The sequence below is a fragment of the Endocarpon pusillum genome (genome assembly GCF_000464535.1).
Source record: "Endocarpon pusillum Z07020 unplaced genomic scaffold scaffold2751, whole genome shotgun sequence".
Lineage (NCBI taxonomy): Eukaryota > Fungi > Ascomycota > Eurotiomycetes > Verrucariales > Verrucariaceae > Endocarpon > Endocarpon pusillum.
In genome coordinates, this window is record NW_006916233.1 from 1 (window position 1) to 25,601 (window position 25,601).

General features: G+C 47.2%; 7 protein-coding genes across 7 annotated transcripts; 5 read left to right on the plus strand and 2 right to left on the minus strand.

Moving 5' to 3' along the window:
• Window positions 1-3,851: 3,851 nt before the first annotated feature.
• EPUS_02886 (uncharacterized protein) lies at window positions 3,852-4,297 on the plus strand (the record flags this gene model as incomplete). The annotated part of the gene is made up of 2 exons (XM_007803973.1): window positions 3,852-3,974; window positions 4,031-4,297. The coding sequence occupies 2 exons, from the start codon at window positions 3,852-3,854 to the stop codon at window positions 4,295-4,297; spliced, it is 390 nt and encodes a 129-aa protein (XP_007802164.1).
• A 57-nt stretch (window positions 4,298-4,354) lies between these two features.
• On the plus strand, window positions 4,355-5,311 carry EPUS_02887 (uncharacterized protein; the record flags this gene model as incomplete). The annotated part of the gene is made up of 1 exon (XM_007803974.1): window positions 4,355-5,311. The coding sequence occupies one exon, from the start codon at window positions 4,355-4,357 to the stop codon at window positions 5,309-5,311; it is 957 nt and encodes a 318-aa protein (XP_007802165.1).
• A 1,243-nt stretch (window positions 5,312-6,554) lies between these two features.
• Window positions 6,555-6,881, plus strand: EPUS_02888 (uncharacterized protein; the record flags this gene model as incomplete). Its single annotated transcript, XM_007803975.1, has 1 exon — window positions 6,555-6,881. The coding sequence occupies one exon, from the start codon at window positions 6,555-6,557 to the stop codon at window positions 6,879-6,881; it is 327 nt and encodes a 108-aa protein (XP_007802166.1).
• Window positions 6,882-8,753: 1,872 nt separating this feature from the next.
• On the plus strand, window positions 8,754-10,601 carry EPUS_02889 (uncharacterized protein; the record flags this gene model as incomplete). The annotated part of the gene is made up of 1 exon (XM_007803976.1): window positions 8,754-10,601. One exon carries the CDS (start codon window positions 8,754-8,756, stop codon window positions 10,599-10,601), a length of 1,848 nt encoding a protein of 615 aa, XP_007802167.1.
• A 6,250-nt stretch (window positions 10,602-16,851) lies between these two features.
• Window positions 16,852-18,812, minus strand: EPUS_02890 (uncharacterized protein; the record flags this gene model as incomplete). Its single annotated transcript, XM_007803977.1, has 3 exons — window positions 16,852-18,070; window positions 18,118-18,539; window positions 18,597-18,812. 3 exons carry the CDS (start codon window positions 18,810-18,812, stop codon window positions 16,852-16,854), a joined length of 1,857 nt encoding a protein of 618 aa, XP_007802168.1.
• Window positions 18,813-20,061: 1,249 nt separating this feature from the next.
• On the minus strand, window positions 20,062-21,705 carry EPUS_02891 (uncharacterized protein; the record flags this gene model as incomplete). Its single annotated transcript, XM_007803978.1, has 4 exons — window positions 20,062-20,093; window positions 20,146-20,488; window positions 21,369-21,450; window positions 21,545-21,705. 4 exons carry the CDS (start codon window positions 21,703-21,705, stop codon window positions 20,062-20,064), a joined length of 618 nt encoding a protein of 205 aa, XP_007802169.1.
• A 566-nt stretch (window positions 21,706-22,271) lies between these two features.
• On the plus strand, window positions 22,272-24,218 carry EPUS_02892 (uncharacterized protein; the record flags this gene model as incomplete). Its single annotated transcript, XM_007803979.1, has 4 exons — window positions 22,272-22,954; window positions 23,026-23,308; window positions 23,365-23,952; window positions 24,006-24,218. The coding sequence occupies 4 exons, from the start codon at window positions 22,272-22,274 to the stop codon at window positions 24,216-24,218; spliced, it is 1,767 nt and encodes a 588-aa protein (XP_007802170.1).
• Window positions 24,219-25,601: the final 1,383 nt, after the last annotated feature.

Sequence of the window (25,601 nt, forward strand, 5' to 3'; positions counted from 1 at the left end):
AATACAGTTATAAGTAAGTTTTCCTTTTTTTTATTTCTTTTTTATTTAATATCTCACCCAATTTTCAAGCTATTAAATTAATTTTTGAATAGGAATGACCAGCGGATTTCACTTACCCGAATTAATTAATCGCGAACGCAAAAGACCCTGAAAATCAGCGTCAAATTTAACAATTACTCCAAAACCCTTTAGAGATTAATCGAGCAAAATTCTTCTTATTCCCTTATTTATTGATTGTTATAATCATTATATAGGGGGAGTAGATTAAGTAAATCAGCTCCGAGCCGCCTTTACTACTCATTTTCGTCGAAATCTTAAGGAATTCTTTCCAGGAGTTTTTTAGTGCCTTAATTTAGCTGTTACAAATAGCTATAAACTCTATTTAGCTATTAACGGCTCTAAAACGACTCCAACTGGCAATCAAGACACAAATCAGCATCAAAACTATATAGAAGATCTTGTTAATCTTCTATTTTGTGTGAATTCAGAGGATTTCGCTCAGAAAATCACTAGAAAACCTAATCCAAAATATTAATCTCAGCCTCATTAAGCCGGACGAAAACTTGGTTCAAAAACAGATAATAGAGTTCGGAACTCTATTAATCAGTCAACCCCCTCCCCAGAAGCACTAGAGCCTTTATATAAGCATCATACTCATTCTAAGATATCAAAAAAAGGCTTCTTTAGGTTTTATGCACTAAAATCAACAAACTCATCAAACAGGCAGGATTTAAGAGAAGAAGACCTCTCTATTTCTGTATTTCGATTTGATTCAAATCAGAATATTAATATAGAGAGGCCGAAGAAGTTAAGAAGGGATCAAAAAAGAGGAAGGTATAGTTATTAGTTATCTTTATAGATCTCTGTAATTATTTACACCTAATTATTTGTGTTTACTTATTAAACTCTTACCTTATATATAAAAATAGAGAAAGTAGTGCTAAGAACTTTAGCAAAAGATGTAATTACTTATAACTAGTCTTTATTCTTCTTAAGGGCAATCCTTAAAGATTTAGTAAGGGTAGATATTAAAAGATCTTTGCTAGAGAGGCGTCTTACTATAATAATCTCTTTTGTAGTCTCTTTTAGTTCTCTAAACTTAATAACCGTTATTATATCTTATATACTTCTCTTTTTAATATTCTCTTTTTCCTATTAATTCTTTATAAATATTTTTAGTTTCTTATATTTGGTTTTGATTATTTATAACTAATTAATTATATATATAATAAGAGGCAACAAGGATAGGGAGGATGCAGCGACTTGGCTCTAGCTGGTTACAGCTAGTTACGGCTTTGTATAGACTTGTTTCATAATATCTTTAGTATTTGCAAGGATTCTTGATAGCATTGTTTTTAGCGCGTTCAGTGGCGCGTCATAGACTGCTTGGAGTTTTGTGCTCCATTTTTCTAAGGTTGAGGTTTCTACCTCTCTCATGCTGATCCCTCCTCTTATTGTCTCTTCGCTTCCACTTGTAACCAGTTGTATCTCTTTGATGATGGCTGAGAGCAGATTCTTCAGTATTAAGGGTTCCTGTTGGTCAGGGGAGCGGAGCCCGCGTCCCCTGGCCTCATTAGAGTCCATACCTTCGCTTCCACCTACACCGTGTCTACATGTGCCGTAAGTAAGTGTAGCTGAGTGTAGGTGACTATAGTAGTTTGTATCTTAACTGAGAATCAGGTTTGTCTTCTTTTCTGACCAAAAATTTACTTATCTTAAGTTAAAGACTTTTAAAAGAACTTAATTATAATATAAAAAATTAAGGTTAAAATAAATAATAGTTAATAAATATAATTATAATTATTAATAAAATCTTATTTAATAATTATTTATATTTTATTAGTATTATTAATATAAATTATTATATTTGTCTTTATAAACTCTTTAAGAAAACTCTTATAACTATAGTTATATTAGAGTCTTGCTTATTTAGCGAGTTAGAACGCTCCTTAAGGAGAATTAGTAGCTTTAGTAATAAACTCTCAAAATTCTGTCTGTTTGGCTTTGCAGATAATAGCTACTTTATAATGCCTTACTTTCTAATATAGTTCTTTAGACTTAGGCGTATTAGATTATAGATAATTATAATACCTTATTTATGTTTCTTATATTACTTATATATATTTAAAGGACTAGTAACTTTTTATAAATTATAAGTTATTTTATTATAAGATACTCGCCTTAATACTGCTTATAATTATATATATTAGCTTATAAATATAATTATCTATTTATAACTCTAATATAAGGGTATTAGCTAGAAGATATAACTCTGATAATATCTTATATAATTTAATTACGTTTAACCTCTTCTAATATCTTTTATGCTATATTATAACTAGTTGTATCTAAAGCTTTAGAGTTATTTTAATTAGTATATAATCTAAGGATTATGTATCTAAGAAAACCTAATAAATTAGACTACTTATCTCCTAAGGCCTATAGACTAATAGCCTTACTTAATATAATAGGCAAGACGCTAGAGTCTATTATAACATAATAAATTATCTTCTTAGCTAAGTAATATAATGTTCTCCTAAAGACGTAGATAAGAGTAAAGAGCAATTACTTAACTAAGGTAGCGCTAGAGCTCCTTATTAAATAGATATATATAGTCTAGAACTAAGAAAGAGACAAGATTTATATTGTGGCTGTGTAAAATTATTATAAAGTTGTAAGATAGAAGAAAAGTGCGCGGGTCGCTTGTATGCGCGGGTTGCTTATAAACCACGTTAACAAAATTAATTTTTTAAGTATTAACTATAAATAATTTGTCAAAAATAAAATATTTAATTACTTTATTTATTTTTATTTATATGTAAAAAGCACTCTTATTAAGAAAATGATTAAGCTAAACTTCATAATTATATATATAATCTTATGCTAACTAGTAAAATCTATAAACAAGATTAATTAATAAGCTTAAAAGATCTTAAAAGAATAAAAAAACTAAATTACTTAAGATAAAGACTAATTATTAATAGTAATCTCCTTATTAATTACAAGCGATAAGAGAAATAATCACAGCTATAACTTGTCTACATTATAAGCAGAAGTTACCCGAATAAAACTAGCAAAGGGAAATGGGGGCGGCGAGCTCGGAAGACGGCGAAGGCGAAAGGGCGCCCAGCACTCTATTTAGTTAGTTAAATAGTCCCCGCATAGGTCTTTTGAGGCCTGGACACGGGTATGAGGAAATCAATCAATCAATCAATCAATGTCAGCACACAATGGTCTCGTTACAGGATGGAGCGAACCCCCATCTCGTGACACGATCAACGCCATGCCCCTGACCACGCCGACCAGCGGCTCAGCGCTCACGGACATTGTCGCAAGCGGTGCCTCACAGAGATTTGGACCCGTACTCGCTTCGAGCCGCTCTGCTTCCCCAATGGGATCAGGCGAGCAGTTAATTAACGCGCATGATTACCATGACAGATCGCGCCCCTGGAGAGCGGTTCTCAATCAGGCAAGCCCCCTTTCCAAGCTAGACCATCGCAAAGACCTGACCTTTTCGCAGCTTGGCGAAGCTAGTCACGCATTGTCCATTTGCAATGCGAGTCGTGATAAATGCCAGTACAGGCACTGGGGATCTCCAGAAGAAGTGCGCCCGCCTGGCTCTGTTAGAAGAACAGTCGAGGCACGAGCTCTACCGAGGATCTTCTTGGCATTCCGGGATAGGCCACCCGCCACGGCCAATGTGCGATGAACTTGTCAATTTATATCTTTCTTCTTTCGAGAAAGTCTTCAGGGTTTTCCACGTGCCTTCCTTTCAAGACCAGTACGGGCGGTACTGGGAATGCCCCTAAAGCTCAGCAAGCGGAGTTTTCTTCCGCACTCTGCACGTCGTCATGGCCATAGGAGCATCCATTCACCCAGACTTCAAGGGCTTACAGTTTTCTCTGCGTCTGTATGCTCTAAAGTTTGTTCTCGACGCTCAGAAATGGATCGGATCGATACTCGAAGAGGCCGACGTTAGCCTTGCGATGCTGCAAAGCTACTGTCTTCTTCTCATCGCCCACCAGACTAGTGCCTTGGGCCAAATACCATCTGGATCTCGACCGATGCTCTAGCTCGTGTTGCGATGCGTCTTAGACTTCACCATACGGAGCAACTGATTGGTTCCGACATGACAGCTGCAGACGTGCAGCTTAGGAAGAAGCTGTGGAGCACAGTCGTGGAGTTGTCGGTTCAGTCCAGTCTAGATTCCGGTCTTCCTTCGTCTATCATCCCTGCGGACTTGCAGCTTGACCTGCCTCTGAATGTCAACGATGCCCAGCTTGCGAAATATCGCTGAGAGTCGCTCGAATCTCCTGGATCCTTGGCACATCCGACTGACACCACAATTCAAATCATGCTGTCCGGAACTTCATCTGTGCGACTCAAGATTGCGCACCATCTTTATGGTTTCAGCGCGGACGGTTCGTACGAGAAGACCTTACAGCTAAGCAGAGAGCTTGGTGAGAAGTGTCGCTCGAATGCCAAGATCCTGCATTCTCTACTGTCTCACTCTTCTACGTCCCAGAGCAATGCAATAACTGGCTTTCACATCAGATTGCTCGACGTTCTGACCCTCGGGTCCCTCATGGCCCTACATAGCCCTTTTGCGCTTCGCGCACGGGGCAATCCAGCCTTTTACTTTTCCCAGAAAGTCTGTTTCAAAGCGGCGTGGACGCTGGCATCTCGATCCATGGCACCATGGCAACAGTCTTGCATTGCGCCCGCTCAGGATATCTACTACCGGCTGCGTCTTCACGCTTCTGGCTTGTTCGAGCGAGTGCATTCCCAAGCTACAGAAGAGTCATTTCTGTCCAATGAGCTCTTTAACCGCCAAGCGGTATTCGACACGATTCAGCACAATATCGACCTGTGCGCTGGCCGCATCGAGGAAGGAAGTACCGATATCGCTTCCCACCTGATATTTTCATGCGCACTCGCGCATGTGCGAGCACTTGAGAGTATGGAGAAGCCGGAAGTGTGGGTCGCAGAAGCTGCAAGACGAAGCCTCAGCACATGCTTGGAAATCCTTCAAAGAGCAGCTGCGGTTGTCGCTCCAGACGCGCCCGGGTTAGAGGCGGTCATAGGGAATGTTGAACGCAACGTGCAGCAAAATTTCGGCGTACTCGACGAGCAAGGGTGGTACAATTTTGATGCATTGGATCTTCAGATAGATCAACTTCCGCAAGTGACTTCTTTCGAAACAATAAATGGACCAAGGCTGTCATTGAACTTAAAGTTGCATAACAATTCAATGTCATTCGAGATGCCAAACATACGTGTTGCCAGCGAATTTGCCGTGGACACCTCTTGAAAACCGTCACGACTTTGAGTAAACGCTAGCGGCTCTATCAACCAATGAAAAAAATGGCAAATTTTACGAGAGAAAGGTGGATAGGGCTTCTATTCGGCGCACAGCAGGCGCGCAGCAATCGCATGACATAAAACGTTGTTTTTAACAATATTTATTGTATATTCCTTTCAAGATAAAACTTTTGACTCCAAAAGATTCAAAAATCAATATGTTTTCAAAATAATACAAAGTTTATTAATAACTATCTTTATTGGCTAACATGTGATCTAGATGACTTGTTGACCCTTGCTGTCTCGAAGTCGAAGTTGAACACACAGCTTACATCAGGCGTGTCATAAATGACATGCCTAGGCTGGCTTGGAGTGATCATTTACGAACGATTCACTGAGCATGCTCACAAAGTATCTTGCCCGCTGGGGGTCAACGAAAGCACGCCGGGACGTGCGTTCTCATATCCGAGGCATAGAAACAGTCTGACCCCCTCGAGCTTATCAAGGACTACTCCTACCGCAACTGTCCAAAGGGGTGGCCAGAATAGTTTGGCCTTACAGATACAAAAACAGATCTCATATATCACCGTCAAATAATCCTAGCGACCGGCAATCACACCAGATTGAGATGTCACGACGGTGATTACGGGTGCACATTTGCCCAGGCCATATGCTAGTGACGCAAGGAGATGTGACCACCAAATGAGGCTCGCTTTGATCGTTTGATGGGCTTTTCAGGACAGAAGATGGATTCATCTCATCTCTGTCATTACGGGTACTCTATCGACCATCGTCATATTGTATGGGAACCCAAGTCTCTCCATTCTGGGCAGGCTCCTGTGCTCGGTGAGCGCACGCTGGTTTCGCGACAACGGACAGCTAACCCCAGAGGGATGTGGACAACAGAAGCCTCCTTGCAAGGTGCAACCCGCAGCGATTGAGAACATTGAAGTCCACTGGATCCAATTCAAAGTCATGTGCTCGAGCCTAAGACATCCACGCCCATGTTCTCAACACAAAGAATGCCAAACGAAAGATACCTGACCCTCGAGATATCCCTGCCACTTAAAGGTCCCCACTTCAGTCTGGGTGTAAATCTTCTACCAGAAGACCTCATTACAAAGGAGCAGAGGCAGACAGCACTAGTGGGACAGCCAACTTTTAGTTGTCCGTAGTGTACTAGTCCGTTCAATTTCTCCGAACTGAAGTACTTCCTGAGCCATCTATACCACGCCCACAAGAAGGATCATTCGATGGAAGTCATCCTCAAACAATTCCACATTGCTATACCCAAGTTCCTTCGGTGGCACAACAAGCAGGCCAAGCCCACCGAGAACACCAAGATCAGGAAGATCATAGGCAGGGTCCCAGCCGAGGGTTTCGTCCGCACTGATATTGAAGGACTGAACCTCAAGGGCCAGTCTCAGATGTCCAGTGAAGCCCTGAAGCCCACGCCAGTCGAAAGACAGGCTTCTGGCAGCGTGAGAAATATACGGTCCGTCAGGAAGGACTCTTCTGCTTCACTTTTGCGCGCAGACACGGCTCTTGACCTTCTTGCTGTGGGTACCCTGTTACGCTGAGCGGTTGGAAGCCATGTGCTGGTCTGTCCGCTCCATTGCTGGTCCTGGCTCGAGATGGCTTGCCGACAACGGATACCTCAGCGTGGATTTACGCCTCAAACGTTCCTTACCTCGTGTGCGTTTAGCTTAGTCTTTCATCTGCTCGTTCATTTCATGATCCACATCCAGTTCTCTCATATGTCCTTTGAAGGCCGCTTTGTGTTGTAGAAGTCTTTTTGTTAGATGCCTGCTTACGACTGGCAAGACTAGATCACTTCTAAGACTCTTCTGATTCATGATCGATACCCTGAATGATACAAGCACCTTATTATGGTAATCCGATCTGATTCCAGCTTTGCTCTATTCCTGTGCTACTTGGCCATCTGAGATGTAATAGCTCATAGTGATGGAGGAAGACAGTCATGAACCGAAAGAGGCATAAGACAGGGAGAGAGTATCTTCTTTCACGTCGGAGGTAAGCACAGATGGTGCTTGGCGTCAAGAGCATCTGGCTGGATCCTCTCTTTATTTTCAGAGTGGAGTGGGTCTTCATTTCTTCTCCTGCAGCAACAGAAGAGGTAAAGAGATGATGATAAGGCCGTCAGCCGAGACAAAGACCATACATCGCCCATGAGATCGGCAGGATTCGCTCTACAGTCCTTCCAGGCATAGCCAGTAAGAAGAGATTTCCGTTCAGCACCCCCAAGGTCGTCCGAGATGCCACATGGGCCGTTGATAAGGATGAAACATATTACGTAAGGGATAATGTCAATCTCGCAGTGTGTAAAAGCCACTTTGACTGGCACGTCATTCGATTTATTGCTCGAGTCGTGATAAGTGGACTGCGCTAGGATGCGGACTGGACCGTTAGGGACAATACAGAGGGTCTCTGCATGAGGGCTGTTAGACTGCTGCGGGGGATGATATATCAGTTTCAAGAGGACATGAAAGGGGATGAGGATGCATCTTGGGTGACCATTACTAATGAAACTCTAAGTGGAAAATAGACCAACTTCTAATCTCTTATGTATCTTATCTCTGAAAGTCTATGTAGTTGCAAATCAAGTCTTAATCATTAGAGTTGAGATGAGTTTCTACTTGAACCTCTAGTTAAGATTTGACTGCTCCGTACACATCAAAACTTTGCTCTACCAACATGAAATATCTTGCGCTATGAATACAATATGATCAACTATCGTCCACCTTGTCAGGTTAAGGGCAACTTGGCCGAGTGGTTATGGCGCTAGTTTCAGGTACTGAAACAGAAAGACAGTTTAGAGAAGTAAAATCTTCTATGTCTACTAGTGGAGCGATCCGCGTGAGTTCGAGTCTCACAGTTGTCATAAATTTAACCTTTTTGCTTGCTCTCTGAATGCTCATCGCTGCACCGCGATGTAGTTGCATTCTAAGGACGATATGGACGATATAGACGGGAAGCGACTATAGGCTATGTGCAATTTTTGCAGGAGAAGGAGAGGTTTTGATGGAGTTATACTGCAATAATGAGAGTAGGGCATCGTGTGGTTGAGTCAATTGGCCACAGCTCATTGCATTCAGAAAGGTTGAAGCACTAGGACTCAAGGCTGTAGGGTCTAAGGGCCGGAGGGCTAGACACCGGCTTCCTGACAAGCTGGTGAGGGGATTAGATGGGAAGGGGGGCAGGAGGAGGCGGCGGCGGCTGAATTGCAGGCTTCTCCAATTGCTGCAGGTCCGCATCATCAGATCCCGGGACATGCATCTACCCATACCCAAGCGCAGGTCGCATGATTGACACATCCATCCAGCTTATACCAGGCCATATATATCCTACCACGTGTCTACGAATACCAGGAGCGTTCTGTAAAATCTACTGCTGCTGATGGAGAAAACGCACACCGGACAGAAACTGACACGATGATCTCACCAATCGCTTCGAAACTGCCATGCTTAAAGGCACCATTCATATTCGTGCTCGCAACATTCTGCGCTGTCTACTCATGGCAACTTCCTGCAGCATTGGCACAATTGGCCCCATCGCGACAGCAGACTGCGATCAGCTCGAACGAGGTTGTTGGAAAGATTGTACCATATCTGGCACGCAGTGAAAATGATACTAGTAGTAGCCTTCCCAGCACTCTGAATGCCTTGCTGGATGCCATTGGTGTGATGCAAGAGAAATACTTTGATATAAGCACTGGTACATGGCCGGAGTCAATAGACTGGACAGCCGCAGTCTTAGGCACTCATGTCTCTGCCACTCTCTCCACGTTGATCTCGTCAACTGACCTGGGTACCTCCACCTGCAGCAACATACTTGCATGGAACAATCTCATCAACCGCTACTTCAGTCATACCTCCGTCTTCTATTTTGGTGAAAATGCACTCAGCATTCGCAACCAAGCCTACGATGACATGCTCTGGGTTGTTCTGGGCTGGCTGGAAAACATCAAATTCATTGACCTCTACTCCTCTATGCGCTCAAATCAAGCTGATACCGACCCAGCCCTCCAAAAACCCTGGCACGGCATGCAATTTAAACCCGCAGTCGCACATCGTGCTCACGTCTTCTACAACATCGCCGTTCGTGGGTGGGACACCTCCCTCTGCAACGGCGGCATGGTTTGGAACCAAAACCTGCGGCCCTACAAGAACTCGATCACGAACGAACTCTTCATATCGGCAAGTATAAGCATGTATCTCTATTTTCCAGGCGATGACAACGACTCTCCATTCTTCACTACCACCAGCAAGCAGCAACCCCCTGAGTCCGAAGCACCACACAACCCCACCCACCTTCAAAACGCCATAAAAGCCTATGCCTGGCTCAAGTCCTCCAACATGACCAATCCCACCCACCCCGGCCTCTACGCAGACGGCTACCACATCTCAGGCTGGCACCGCACACCAGATGGCCGCATCAATCCCGGCACAGGCAAATGTGACGACCTGAACACGATGGTGTATACCTACAACCAGGGCGTCGTGTTGACGGGTCTCCGCGGTCTATACCTCGCTACCGGCGAGCGCAGCTATCTCGCAGACGGACATGCACTGATTGAGAGCGTGTTGGCTGCGACGGGGTGGGCTGATACTGAAAACATGGCTTGGAGCGGATTAGGAAGAGGAGGCGTGTTGGAGGAATACTGTGACAGTAGTGGAAGCTGTAGCCAGAATGGACACACGTTCAAGGGTATCTTTTTCGGACATCTGGCGGAGTTTTGTAGGGATTTGTCAGCGGTAGAGGAGGGGATTGTTTCGGACATCAACGGCGCTGATGAGTCGATGCATGGTCATGGCAGTAGTGCTGGGTCCGACCAGACCTGGCAACACCATCTCCACCGCTGCAAGCGCTATCACGAGTGGGTTGAACATAATGCGCACGCGGCGGCGATGACAAGAGATGAAGAGGGGAGGTTTGGCATGTGGTGGGGAAGAGCTTACCCGGATGACGGTACTGGCATTGAAGAGTTGGGAATCAAATCTTCTCTACTTCCAGCCGGGGCGTTGGATTATGCCAATGATGATGGTGCACTGGCGGCAGAGCGTTCAGATGTGTCTGGTTTAGCTGCTCGCAACTTCCGAAAAGCTGTGGCTGGGGATGGTGGCGCGAGCGAGAGGCGAGATCTCAATGACCGCGGACGCGGCCGTACCGTCGAGACTCAAAGTGGAGGAGTGGCTGTCCTGAGGGCGCTGTGGCAGTGGGAAAGTGCGCATGTCAAGACGGAGAAAAAGGAGGACATGGAGTCGGAAGCTGAGTTATGAGATGCGTGCTCTACCATGTGTTTTGTATACATTTGGGACATTGACGATATTGGAATTTTAGGGGTTGACGATTATGTTGAGATCTGGAGCATGTCGTATATGGGTATACTTATCCGTCTATATGTACGTATATAAGGGTAGATGAGGCACCCGAAGGCCTTGTAGATCAATGGCATAGATGAGCCACACAGGTAACCTGTGCAAGCTATAAACCAATCCATGCTGCAATCATGATACTATTTGAAGAGCTTGGTGGGAACTGAATGATGCATTCGGCCTATGAGTACCTGTGCACTGAGCGACATCTTATCTCCAATACCCGGGAAGAGGGAAACACGGGCAGAGATTTAGCCGTTGTACGTTCATGATCAACATCGTGCGTGATCAATCTGATACTACCTGACTTAAGTCGTGCAAAAAGCTCAGGCGGTCTTCGACTTCACCACAAAGATGCCCTTGAGCTACCTGTGTGACATAGCGACTTGATTGGCTTTCTTACGTTTGTTGCGAACCTCTCTTACCCTGTAATCTCTTTGATCTCGCAACGTGGTTACAAGAAGCGACCATTCATTGTGGGCCAGCGACTGAAAGCCCTCAGACTTGAGGAGGGGGTGGCTTTAGGCGCTCTGCTGGGAACGGCTCGTTTGTTGCTGGGTCGTGGGTCCTGCGGTTTGAATTGTTGGATGTTTTGGATGGACTTTGACAGCTTTGAGGAAATCTCTGGCTTGCTAGGCAGAGGCGGATATAGGTTCTGTTGGTGTTGGAGAATGGAGTCAAGAAAGAAGCCGGAGGAGAGGAAGCGTAGAAAGGGAAATGTTTGACGAGGGATCTCTCATATCATACAGGTTTGAGTGTGAGAAAGGGATAAAGAACTCACTGTGTCGTGAGCATATGAATGAGGTCTTCCGAGGAGAAATGATCTTCGGTAACAAGCGTTGCCTTCCACATCATCTTCTTTGGAGAACGAGGAGCGCATCTATGAACTGGTTTTTCTCTAATGCAATGATCATGCAGCCACTTGTCACGAAGCTTCCAGATAAATTTGGAGAAATTGACTTGCTCGTATGGTGAACTCGCTTTTGGAAGGTAGAAACACACGATCTTCGTTCATACATCTGTTTTGTCCACATACCGGGCGAAGATCTTCCTCCCAGCAGAGTACTGCAATGATATGATCAGTATTCAGCGTACCTCAACTACAAAAGTCACAAGTCTGACTTGAGTAGCTGAAGAAGCAGTCACAGCCGCCAACAGTCAGTGCTGGAGCTCATGCCATGCAATGCTATGTTGATCTTGTCAGTGTTGAGCTCAGAGATTAGTGATCGAACGGTAGACGTGAATAACAACTTATGACACCTTATCAGGCCAAGCCTCGTTCCTTGAGCCCAACATGCCAGATCAACCTTGCTTGAAAAGAACCCAGAAAGTTATCTTTGATTGGATCGTCTCCTCAGAGTTTCTGTTCTTTGGTCTAATCAAGTATAACAAGGCACAAAGGATGGTTCAAGACCAGGAAGGTACATCTTTTCATGCTTGGCTCTTCCTCCTAAACCACGGTTGTAATGTCAAAGGAGTACTTTTTGAACAGAAAACTGACCTCATCTCTTGGCCATCAATCTCGGGATACTGGTGGTGCTGGTCCCAAAAAATTTGATCGACAGAGGATTATACGAACAGCACCTACTACTGAAACCGGCATTTTAGCTGCTTGGGCCCACAAGGTGCTTCTGTGGTGACTCTTGCATCAATAATGTACGGATAAGTTCGGCATCTGGTGACCAGGCTGATGACAACCACTGGTGACATTCTGTTCAGTTGTTCTCGTACCCGATTCTCACTATCCCTGTCACACAGCTCTTTTCAGCGAAGGGAGCAGCAAGGGCGCCGTCTACTGGAAGGCCGCAGTCTCATGCTGACGGGCGTTAGCCCTGGACAGTAGCAAAATGTACGGCTGAGAATTCTGCTAGGAGAGCCGCTGCCTGATCCAGCAGCTCAGAGGACATCTTGCACAGACGCAAAAGGGCTTGTGATAAAGATGATCATTGTGATCAACTCTGACTAGCCTCCCCAAATCCGAATGACTAGGCCTCGTTGATTGCGAATGGAATGGAGCAGAGTAACCTTGAGGGGCCGCCGCGAATTCTGTTACCCTATCCGAGGACAGGGACGGACCAGGAAAGGGATCCAGCAACAAGGTTGAGTAAGTCAGAGAAGGGCTAAGATCTTCACGGACTAAGATACTGTTCTTGATTGATGGGCCAAGCAGTGGAAGTGAACTTCCGGTCGAACCTGGTCCCGATTTCAATTCATGGCATAACTAACGTTGACATCATGCATTGACGGGTGCTTGCCTGTGGTGCTCGTACGTGATCAGTCACCAGTACCTCGTACTATTCTGGCATTCTGTACCCAAGGCTGAAGGAATCACTTTCAGACAGATGGGTCAGCACATTTGATACTGCAGTCATGGAGCAGCTGGTGGTTATGGGTGGTTGGTGAGACCTCAAACGTTTTGCTGTGAGTGAAAGTAATGCTACCTACTACGTCCTAGTAGGCAGCCAAGGTAGCCAAGGTAGCCAATAGCTACTACTCCTTTCACGTACAGTAGTACCGCAGTTCTATTTGTACTACACGAATGTTTAAGCGGGCGATCTGCCCGACTGTCTGCCTAATCCAGATTGTGGTGCCGCTGACCGCCCCCAGTCCATGCGTCATAGTCTGACCCTGTGGGGTTGATCAACCCTGGTTAAAGAAACCCGAGACCACCACAAAACGTGATAGTATAGCACTGCTTGAGTTAAGCTCATGCCTGCAACACGAACAGTAATGGATACTTGCAACAACAATAATAATGAAAATGCCAGATCACATTCCAGTTCAAGTGCACGCGACTGACACGATGCAAACGCATTGACCAGCAAAGCCGCTTCTGCAAACATCAAGTCAAACAACTGGATCCCTTCCCAACCGCCCAGCCATGTCTGCGTGACTTAGGCCGACGCAGTTTGTGCCAGAGGATTATCCAGCTGTAGTTCAAGTTGTTGCAAGGCAAGAAAAGCCTTGGACTTCGGCAGGCTTAGGTGAGTTGCTGGAAATGCTTGGTCAGTTAGAGTGGGTCGTTACTGTAGTCTGTGGTACATCGTCATTTCCCTGCAGGTCCCACTTGTGGGTGGCGCTGCTCTAAGAAATTCAGGGTCCACTTCACACCTCTCTGCATCACACTAACTTCTGCTATACTCCAGTACTGAAAAGCCCACCTGCACTTCCAGCCCCGTCTAATGCTGCAAAAGACGAAACCCCAAGATCCAACGACATCGAGTTCACTAGCAGATCTTGATGTACCGCGTCCAGGGCATCTCTGCTGGATAGACTGACCAGACCCTTTTTTTCGGCCATCCAACAGTACGCCCCCTCTTCAGCCTCTGGTTATGACATACTGGTCACGAGTTACTTGCTCTGCGCGTCTGCAGGATCTCGAGTGCAGACTGACGGCCTCGAGCTTCCTCGCCTTGCTGGCGGTATGGGGCTGTTCGATTCTTCCGTAAACGTTACATCTCCTCATCCAAGCTCAACCATCTCAACAGGCGCAAGGTCACCAACCTCGTCCGTCTCCTCCTCCGCCTCAACCTCAGAATCAGAGCAGGAACCATTTCGAAGACAGCGACTGGAACGCCCTAAGCTCAGCGCTCGCATACCAAGTGCGTCTATCATCATTCCCAAAGGGAGAGAAATTCAACAGCAGTTCGTCGAATATCCACCAGATGATGCCAGAGCTATGAGCCCAAGACGAAACTCGGCGGACTTGGAAAGATTAGGACAGGAGGCAAGAACGTCACTAAAAATGTAAGGCACAGGTGGTTCTCTGCTGTTGATCTCAAATTAATGATTTCTAGTCAAGCACAAACGTTGCAATCATCGCTGCAGGCACTAGCTGAAAAGATAGATGAGGTCAAGTCAGATCACGACAAGCTAGAGAGCGAAAACAGGTTTCTCCAGGACTACATCGGCGGTTTGACAAGGACGATGTCCAAAAGCGACATACAGTCGACGTCGGGTTTCAAGGGAAAGAAATAACATTTGCCACACACCCTACCGCAACAGCGTTTAGTTGGTCTTCGCAGGCTTGCAACAAACCGACCAAGATCAGCAATAACTGCCTTATAGGCATCATATGCGTCACAAATGGCGCCTCCAAACAACAACCACAATCATTGCTATTTAATCAATACCCTTCACAGCGAGCATAGCCTTCACAACACACAAGCAGTTGTGGGTGGAATCATCATTATTCGGCGGAGCACGACACAACATGACATAGAGGCAGAATGATCAGGGCAGAAAGACTATCTGCATATGGCCTTGCTGGTATAGGTCTGTAATATTAAGATTGGCATAAAATGTTATCACGTTAGTGATCAGAGCAGTCAGGAACAGTCCGGCTCAATCACAAGGCATTACCAACGATGTGAGAACTCGCCTTCTGCGCTTCTTTGTGAACCTTTTCTCTTTTGATATTGTCACCTACTTCTCTTCCAGGTTTCCATTTTGAAAGTCAACTAGCCTGTCACTGCATCAATTACCTGGTCATTTCACATATTTCAACAACAGCCATCTGTATCGCCACGCAAAAGGTGTATCTCCTGTGGAAAACCCAGAATTGGTTGTGTCTCTCCGTCTCACTCTCATTTCATGTTTTCCAGCCACTGGGTTCGACATTCTTGGAAAGCTCTCTAATGGCAGTTCATCCTTCTGTGTATTAGCATATGTGCCTACCAACCTTCTTCAATACCTGGCATAGGACCTCTCAAGCGTCTTGTCTGACAAGCTAAACGCTACCCAGTCTCAATTCAAGTTAGCCTGTGCTTTCTGTTAGTGTTGCACCTCATCTTTTGCTTCATGTCATTTCTTGTCTTTCTTGGTAATCTAATCTTCTTGCTCTCCTCTCCTATGGTATATACTACAGTCGCGTTCAGAGTCTGATGGTTGCTCCCACTATCATCTTTTGTTTCACGTTCCCATCTTTGTTCCATCAAGTATGCTGCACGTGAAATTTTATCCTCCATCCTCCTCTTCATCGATGAAAGCTTTCAGACTTTTTCCGTGTTCAGGATCACCCTATGCTTCTTTGACTTGACAATAAGACCATCATCTACAGCTCTAACATCTTACCTGCATCTATCTTCTTGCCGACACATTTATAATCTTTCATGAGATTAACTTCCACGCTGGAAAATCACTATCCATCTTCCTTACCTGCTGGCAATCAGTAGCTTGCCATTCCTCCGGGCATCAGCCCATCTAATCAGAATAAATAAGGGGTTGCTTTTTAACACTAGGAAGTAAGTTACTGGCTTTGTGTACTCATTCCTTTTCTTTTGCCGTTCACTCTACATTCTCCTCTCGAACGATCTACAATGTACATCTCTTAAAATATATCTAAGGGACTAACAATCTTCACATTCTGACCATCTGTCTCGCCCGTCCGAACTTAGCACTATCCTACCAGAACGGCGGAGTGCCTCGAGCCAACAACTCAAAGCAAATCAAAGACCCAGAGGATGCTGCAAAAACCAATACCCAATATCTAGGAGAACTGCAACCTGATCACGCGCTATGAAGTGTAAAGTCAAGAAATTCTAGAGATCTCTTTCCCCCACCTTTTCCCTTTCCATGCTTATCACCGCAAACAGATCATCTATCTACCTACCACTCCAACAACACCACGAACCCATATCCACAAATCCCCAGATTCCCTGCTACTTCTGCTACCCTATCACATCGTACCAACCCTGGAATAAGAATCCCAAATTTTCCTATTCTGAGTTCTGTCTGGCCGGATAACTCCCTCCCTCCACGGTGGGTAAAAGGCCCACCCCTACCCCGACTGACTTGAGTACTCGTCTTTATCTATGAGAAGAGCCGGGGGGGTTGATATGAACAGCAAACAAACATTCTGGAGAGAATAGAGTATCCATATGCTTCCCCTTCAGGTAACAGGGCACGGTAAGAAGGACTTGATGAGATCATTGATCTTGTATCAACTGAGACGGGTCATCAAGGTACACAAACTTGACTATTTCTCCATCCGCTCGCTCGCTCGCTTGCTCGCTTGCTTGCCTGCTTGAAAGTTTATGAAAACCAATGCCGCCGAATAGAAACTACGAGCATTTTAAACCCCACTGGAAGAAACATCTGCACGGATATCCTTATCCTTGCCTGCAATCGGTTGTAATATTATTACGTCGTTCGCTCATCGCCCACCTCCCTCGTTGCCATTAGTTGACTCCTCCAAACTCGGTGGTAGAGTCGGTCCCCTCGCAACTCGTGCCTGTGGCGACGTTTGTGCGGGCGGATGAGCTCCTTGCCCAGCAGCGGCAGTGTGACCATCCGCTGCCGTTGCGGCGCCGGCACCAAACTCCTCGTCATCACTAGAGCTCTGTCTTGAACTGCTTCTAATCCCATTCCGGTTTCCGTTCCCACTGCCATTTGCACGTCTTATCGAGGCTGTTGCTCCGTTCTGAGGAAATAGCCGCTCGCTGACCCTTCGACCCAAGCCGCCAATACCGCTTCCGCTGTGAGCGCCGCCGCCACCTTTCAAGTCTGAACTAAACCCACTATCGCTCCTGTCTGGTGGAATTGGGATACTGTATTCGCGTCTCGGCCCGTCCACTGGTGCGATCTCGTCTGCCATGGCGTCTTCGTAGCTCGGTGGGGCTTCGTCGTCGTCTACGCCGTCTGGTAGCTGGGAGGGACGAGGGGGCGGGAAGTATGAAGCTGTGTTGCCTGGTGGAGCCGGAGGTTGGTGCTGGGCATAGGAGGGCGTGATGGGCGTTGGTGGGTAGAATGATGATGGGCTGAGTTGATTGGAGGCCGGTGTTGCTAAGGGTGTGGCTGCGAACTGGGTTCTGGGTGATTTGGAGTGTGGCGTAGCAATTCTTTGGAGTAGAGCTGCTGGAGGAGCTATTCCAGAGTAGACTTTTACTGCTAGACGTAAAGGAAGGACAATCAATTCTGGTTTTAACGAGTCACTGCCGCCGCCATGGGATAGACCGACACGGACTTCAAGCTGGTAGGTGCGGGAGATGTTGCAAGTGTCGAAGGAAGGGCAAACGGTATTAGGAAGAGGTTTATTTTCCCAGTATCTCGACGGGACTTTCCATTCTTTGCCGACAGGATCTGAGGGCTCGCCCAGTGGGATGTTCATGTTGGACTGGCTCATTATTACCCAGCTTTGGCTCTCTGATCTGGTGAGGTCGTGCGCTCGGACGTGGGTGTAGCCTATCAGCTCTATGTGAAGCATACTGAGGAAGACGGTCTCGGTGCTTTCGCTAAGCTTCTGAACTAGTATTCGCAAGGGTAAACGCTCATTGCAGGTCAAGATCGAGGGATTGGGTAAGCGTGCATCTACTTGGAAGATAGGTGGTTCGCTACTTTGGAAGAGGGCAGCCTTCTCAGATGCAGGAAATGTTCTGAAACGATGTTAGAAGGGGCCCGTATCCGCCAGAGACTGACTCACTTTGCGAATTGCTGCGTACGGCGTGCGAATGTCTCTTCCAGTAGATGCGGCGGCCTGGGAGGCTCAATAGGCAGAAATTTAATGTCCAACTGTGATCGAATGTTTTCCTGGTAGAACTTTGGCCGAACCACTGTTGCCTTGACATAGTACCTGATTTCGGCTTCTCTGGAAAAGCCACTGAGAGAAGGCGGAAGGGTCTTCTTGACATGCTTGACATTCAAGTCTGGGTTGAAAGCAATGCCCATACTCCCAACTCCCAGACCTCGCATCATGCTATTGTTTTGACAGTTGTTGTTGAATGGAAATTTGAATCGAAATGGGTATTCATAGTGACCGGCTAACAGCATGTAACTACTCGTGGCATTCCCTGTCTGCTGCTGAACATCTCGAGTGGGAAAAAGGGTCTCGACCTTGTAGAGCAGCTTAGAGCATGTCAGCATAATGACGCTCTTTGGAGTCGCAGGGAGGCACTCACTCACCTTGTGCCACTCCAGCTCTGTCCTCCGTTTATCTGACCTCTCATTATTATATGTCAACTTGGGCCCCGAAAGACGAGTGCGACTCTCGCCCTCAAGCTTGACGGTGACAGCGGATAAGGCTGCATCTGCAACCAGCTGGACGATGACCTTCCCAGTGAGGAAATCAAGATTCGTGAAAAGTACTTGTGGTCTGTCCAGCTGTATCCTGACTGACATGATGCTGGAGTAGTGCAGGTTGGTTCATGAGCAAGACTGGTACCAAGTGTCTACCTATGGCCGACTACTACCCAAAGCGATGCGAAGGGCGGGGATGACGTGGGGCAGCGGCACAGATGTGAATCTATGGCATAGACGTATAAACATATCACATGGCAATGTAGAGGACGATCGCGGTGGCCTAGGAATCATTCTCTTATATCTGGCCCTGCAGCAGTCACTTCTGGAAACATTGTTGATCGTGGGTACCGTGAAGGGCGCTTTCGTCAAATTGGATCGCACCGCCATTACCTGCTGCGCCTCGGCCACGTACTTGCAACTGCTCCGTACAATTGGCAAATATTTATACAGTCTAGCTTGGATGCAAGTCCCTGAAACCACAACCCCAAATTGACCCTGCATCAATCTCTAGCCGAGACCTTTTCTAGTGGAGTTCAGATTCGAAGTCATGTAAGTATTCCTCAGTTGGCACGCCGCACTGTAGATTATAATTCCATTGAAAGGTGAAACGAGATGGGTATTGATTCCGACGGCGGTTAAGGGACTATTCTAGCACCACTATCACCAAGCTTCAGCGTTTTCAATTGACATTAGAGTGCTACTAGTTCCTATGCAGGTCAAGGTTTAATGATTACCACACTGATCCTTATTAGGTTGCCTAACCTAGTGCCTCACCGTTATTCTGTCTGAACAATTGTGGTTCATAGAATGAGGAGCTACGCCAGCTCTCGAAAACAATCCACTGACGTACGCTGGCCTAGAGACAGCCGCAGAGGAGAAGATGGGGCTGAGACATGGAGAGATTCGCCAATAGGGTGAACGGTACAAGCGATTAGAATTGCGTTCGGCCCCTTCTTGGCCAGGACGAAAGAGCAGCACCCTACATACGAACGGCGTATGGCTTTCAGAGGGAACAGGCTCCTAGAGCAATAGTTGAAAGTGTACTATGAGGAAAAGGGCTGCCTAGGATTCGATTTCTGGCGCGAAGTCGTCTTGCCTAGTGGTAAATGCCTGAGAAGGCGTGCCCTTAGCCAACATGGTTGTGCCACGAAGCTTATGTTATGGAGACCGAGTTCCATCCACATACCAATCGAAAGCGCTCTGATCCATGATCCTCTACACGCTCACAAATGCATGCCTTTCTGGTTCCAGCCAGTCCCAAGTCCATACCGCCACAAAATTTCCCCTTGTCGTCTGACCATTTGGCTTCTTATCCCGCCCAACTTGCGAAGAAAATGGCTAGACATGGTTACGAAAATCTCTTCGTGATCTTGGCAATGACTATTGGGCTATGGTCAGCTCCTTATCAAAGTTGCAGGCCTTGCACTCTTACTGTGTAATGCAACCACGCTCATAATAAAACCCAGGCTCAGTACCAACACAACCACTGGGTCTACTCGGAAGCCCTGGCTCTCATCGGTGTATAACCTCAGCATTGTGCCCGAGCTGCCTCCTGCGCCTGCGGCTCTTGTCGATGAAGGGCGCGCATTCTTGATACTGTCCTTGTGATCTGCTGCGGCACGTCGACGAATGGCAGCGCGAGGTCCTCCTGGCGGCGAAAGTGGTCGGGCTATGCTTGATCCCGAGGCTGCGGCATTCGATGAGGGTTTTGAGGATGGGGTATCAGGGCCTGAATCGGGACCGGAGGTCAGAGGTGATGCTGGTCGGGGAGAGGCCTGTACGTGAGACACATGTTAGACTAATTACGAGATATGCAACTGATGCAAAATTGTAAAGGTGCTATTCCTCGAAATGCGGCAGAATTGTGTTGCATAAGGGCGAGCAGCAAAAGGGTGCACACCATTTTTGGACGTGCTATCAAGCTGCTCTGTAGGCAACTCAAGTAAGCAGTAAGGTCTAAGTGGAATTAAAAGTAGAATGGATGAGGAGGACGGAGTTCTGCTATTTAGGAGCTTTTCGTGTTGAAGCACGATCTTGTCTGCGGTCCCAATCCTCGCTCAGAGGACACGATTGGAATTTGGCATAACCAGGACGTTCTCAGACCCCTGTACCTTGGCAACAAGAGCGCCTTACCTGTGGTGGATTAGAGCTATTGCTACCACCATCTTGAATTACTGTTTTCTGTAGTTAAAGCTTATCACCCTTGGGAGGGACGCCTATTGAGTCTGACGCGAAGCGATGAAGAGGCATCTCTTCGGTTACGCTGTCATGGTTGATGGTGTGTGAGCTCGTTCTGAGGCCCGTTATGCATTTAATTTAGCATGCACGATATTGCAATGTAGGCCAAGCCTACAAACAGAATCGGCCCCAGGTTTGCAAGCCTTCCAAATGCTCGGGCGGCAATCCTTGTGGCGTATGTGTGACCATGCCACACTTCAGAATCTGGAGTCCCTAGGGAGGAGCTCAAACTAAGCGCCACAGCGGGGACCATCAAAGAAGGAGGTTGGGGGGGCTGGCTTACAGTGAAGAGGAGAGATATCATGAACGTCGGTCTGCTCGGCTATCATTATTCAAGCCGTTACTTTGCCTTGGTAATCTGGAAAGAGGTGATGCGCAAATGGTAAAGTTTACATGCATAATTCACCATCAGCTTACCGGGTTGTTCTGGGGACACCTAGGTCGTCGTATTCTGACCGCAGATGAAGCAAACACATGCAGCTTTGTCACACAACGACGGCTATTCGGGTTAGATCTGGGTCCTCTGGTCCATGACAGGAGCTCTTCCGTCGGTTGGGGCCGAGGGTTGTTAATGAAATATAACTACGGAGTACCTTGGACCCGAAAGAGCTGCTTTTCTCGAGTCAAGAGTCGTTGCGGGACAAGCAAGATCTGGCTCTAATTCGCAGTCAATTGGCACCCGAGTACTCGGTAGTAGTGTTGTGATGAGGACGCCATCCTCCTGAGGAGCCCAGGGCAGCTCAGCCTCATCCATGGTTGAAGGTAGCAGGTACGGAGTAGTACAGAGTAATTTCCTACCCCAAGTACCAAGCTATGTAGAGGGTAATTTCCTTTTGCGCCGAGGCGAAGTGGCCCTAAGCAGCGCTAAGCGGTAACGAGGCAAGCGACTTGCTTCCTCCCACCCGCCCCATCCCAAATCCACGCCTCACGACTGCTACTGCCAACTTCGGAAAGGACTCCGCCAACTTAGTGGCTGTATCCCAAGTCCCAGGCTCATCTACCCAAACTCGCACTCACTACTACAACCACCACCACAACTCAGCCCCCGGCCTTTCATTGCCCTCCCTCGATCCCGCAGGCGCTGCATCTCTTATACTTCTTGGATGCTGGATGACAACATCATTCATGCGACAGTCATAACCCACAGCCACGCTTCCTGCGCGAGCAGCCCACGTTCCTTGGCGACCATCCCAGCCCGTTCCAACTTGGATACTCGATTGTCTATCACACCACTCGAGGACAGTTGCATTGATCATCTACAACACCGCCAGCGTGCATAACGATATACGACGGCCTCTCTGAGGCCAATAACTGCCCCTCATGAGCGCCGCGACGTCCGGTAAAGAACCTGGTCTGCCGGCTGCTCAGGAAACATCTGCCACTACCTCTTCTACCCCTGTCTTACCTGGTACGTATTTCCGTCGGCCATTAGACGTCGCTGTCCTTGCTGCAGACGGATCTGGGCTTCTGGCTTTGTTGCTGATATATGACGTTTACCCAGATAATGTACAGTCCGCGATAACTACCTCCGATCCCGCTCAACAAGTATCATCTAATGAGGGACCGTCAGCTTCATTTACTAAGGAGAACATCGCGCAGCCAGGGGCCCAGGTGTCCGAGAAGGCCCAGAAGAAAAACTCTCTTCTGAATGTTCCATCGAGGACAACCTCTCAGACAAAGCAGGAGCCTTCATCTACCTCTCCTCCATTAACCGGTGCGACTGTCACAGATGACTCCACAAGCGTTGGACGTAATTCAAAAAGGAGCATATTGGGCAAGAAAAGGGATGTGAGCAAGTCCAGCAGCCGGCGGGCATCAAAGGAGCAGAGGAGTCTCGATGCTGGCAGGGGAGCTCCGCCAGCGCCAGCCGTTGCACAGTCAGATGGGGCTACGGGCGTAGAAAAGAAGGGCACCTTTGGTTTCTTATCATTCCTCAATTGCTGCAGCGGCCATCATAACACAAATACCATGGATATCGATGATCAAGCATTACCGGCCAAGAAGTCCAAATTACAGCCTGTGCGGCAGAGACCAGACAGCCAAGCCGAGAAAACGAGCGCTATGAACAATACAGAGAATTCAGGGAAAATGTGGCCAAAGACACTTCTGAGGAGAAGCAAAGCAGCAGAGAAGAAACTGAGAAGCAGGAAATCCCGGTCGCAGAGGAGAAGAAGCAATGTGATGGCAACCCGCCACGGATAAGTCCGAGCGAGAGCTCTCGAGAGAAACCGATCGTTCCGTCCGGACCAGTCGTCGCGACCGAAACTGTGGACACTTCTGGCAACTTACGAGATCAACCATTATCAGCCCCTGTTCCTGATGCCCAGCCTTCTCCGGTCCCTCTCATCTCGACCCAGGTGCTCCAAAAGCTCCTGCTGTGAACGTGCAAGCACCAACCCCTATAGTTGGCCAGGAGGAAGTAAGTCCGACTCCGGACTGGACACCGGACCAGAGTAAAAGAAATAGTGACGTTGATATGCCGGACGCGCCATCACAAGAGAAAGAGGTAGCTGAGCATGAAACCACAACATCTCCAGCTCTGCCAAAGGTCGAAGCACAGAAAACCGAGCTACCCCCACCTCCTCCTTTGGAACAGCGACAATCCCAGGTGATCAATAGAGAAGCGCCAGCAGTGCCCAGCTCGTCACAGGAGAAGGAAATCTGGCTTCTCCCACCAATACAGCCACATCTACAGGGACGCAAATGTCTAGTCCTTGATCTGGATGAAACACTAGTACACAGCAGCTTCAAAATCCTAAATCAGGCCGACTTTACCATTCCCGTTGAGATTGAAGGGCAATACCATAATGTGTACGTCATAAAGAGACCAGGTGTGGATGCTTTCATGAAGAGAGTTGGAGAACTCTACGAAGTGGTCGTGTTCACTGCGTCCGTCTCCAAATACGGCGATCCCTTACTAGATCAACTCGATATCCATCATGTTGTGCATCACCGACTCTTTCGGGAGAGCTGCTACAATCATCAAGGCAATTATGTCAAGGTAGGGTGAAGCCTAGCATGTTATAGGGCTGTCGTTTGCTAATACAAGGGCAGGACCTCTCTCAAGTCGGGCGCGACCTTCGCGAAACAATCATTATTGACAACTCACCAACATCATATATCTTCCATCCTCAACATGCTGTTCCTATCAGCAGCTGGTTCTCCGATGCGCACGACAACGAGCTGTTGGACTTAATACCTGTCCTCGAAGATCTTGCTGGAGCTCAAGTCCGCGACGTGAGCCTGGTGCTGGATGTTGCATTATAGTCTAGGCGGCATCATGGCCTTTTGCGCTGGCAGCCAAGGCTTTTGTTCGATTCTTTGTTGGTATTAAAAGCATCTCATCTAAAGGCTCAAACAAGGGACATGGATGACGGCTCAGCTCGTGATCGTCAAGCATCAATGGAGCTCAATACATCGCGCACTGGATTCGTACACATGGAAAGAAGGAAGCAGCGAAACTCTAGCCTGGAATTTCCTAGCGATACCCGTCGAAGACCTAATTAGCATGGACAGCGCCTTTGTTTTCTAGGCTGGCATACATTGTATGGATCCTTCTCGCCTGGAAGGTTCAAGCAGCTCGTGGCGAGTTGACTCTTTCCACATGTTGTTGCATATCCAGGGCGTTGTCACGTCCTTTGGAACACTATCAATTTTACATTTTCGTCGAGACCATACCCCGAAGGATGTTTGTGCTGTCGTGTTTTTTTTTTTGGAAGAACAACGCAGGCTCATCCTCCTTTTCTCTTCTCAGATTACAAACCCTGCGGGTCTTTTTATGTATTGTGAATCCTGGGCAAGCAGACGGCGTGAGATAAAGATAGAAAGAAAGAAGTAAAAAAGGACGGCATGTGCGGATAGCGATGGGGCGAATGCCACTGTTAGGTGGGAAATCGTAATTATTCGAAGGATTAATTGTACCTTTTCTTTTCTTTGCAGGGAAAGAAGAAGTCGGACGGATCTAGTCCGTGTTCATCATTCCGTCTCTGTTGACCACCACCACTACTGCTGCTGCTGCTGCTGCTGCCTCTTCTTTCTTGTTTCTTGCAAACAGGACGCTCTGTACCCCGTTTCTGATCTTAGGAGCGTACATACGCGGCTCTTCTTTCCCTACCTCTACCATACTCTGCCCTCCTCTGGCCGCGTCACGGACGTGCGCTATAGACCTCTCTCTCTCTCTCTCTCTCTCTCTCTCTCTCTCTCTCTCTCTCTCTCTCTCTCTCTCTCTCTCTCTCTCTCTCTCTCTCTCTCTCTCTCTCTCTCTCTCTCTCTCTCTCTCTCTCTCTCTCTCTCTCTCTCTCTCTCTCTCTCTCTCTCTCTCTCTCTCTCTCTCTCTCTCTCTCTCTCTCTCTCTCTCTCTCTCTCTCTCTCTCTCTCTCTCTCTCTCTCTCTCTCTCTCTCTCTCTCTCTCTCTCTCTCTCTCTCTCTCTCTCTCTCTCTCTCTCTCTCTCTCTCTCTCTCTCTCTCTCTCTCTCTCTCTCTCTCTCTCTCTCTCTCTCTCTCTCTCTCTCTCTCTCTCTCTCTCTCTCTCTCTCTCTCTCTCTCTCTCTCTCTCTCTCTCTCTCTCTCTCTCTCTCTCTCTCTCTCTCTCTCTCTCTCTCTCTCTCTCTCTCTCTCTCTCTCTCTCTCTCTCTCTCTCTCTCTCTCTCT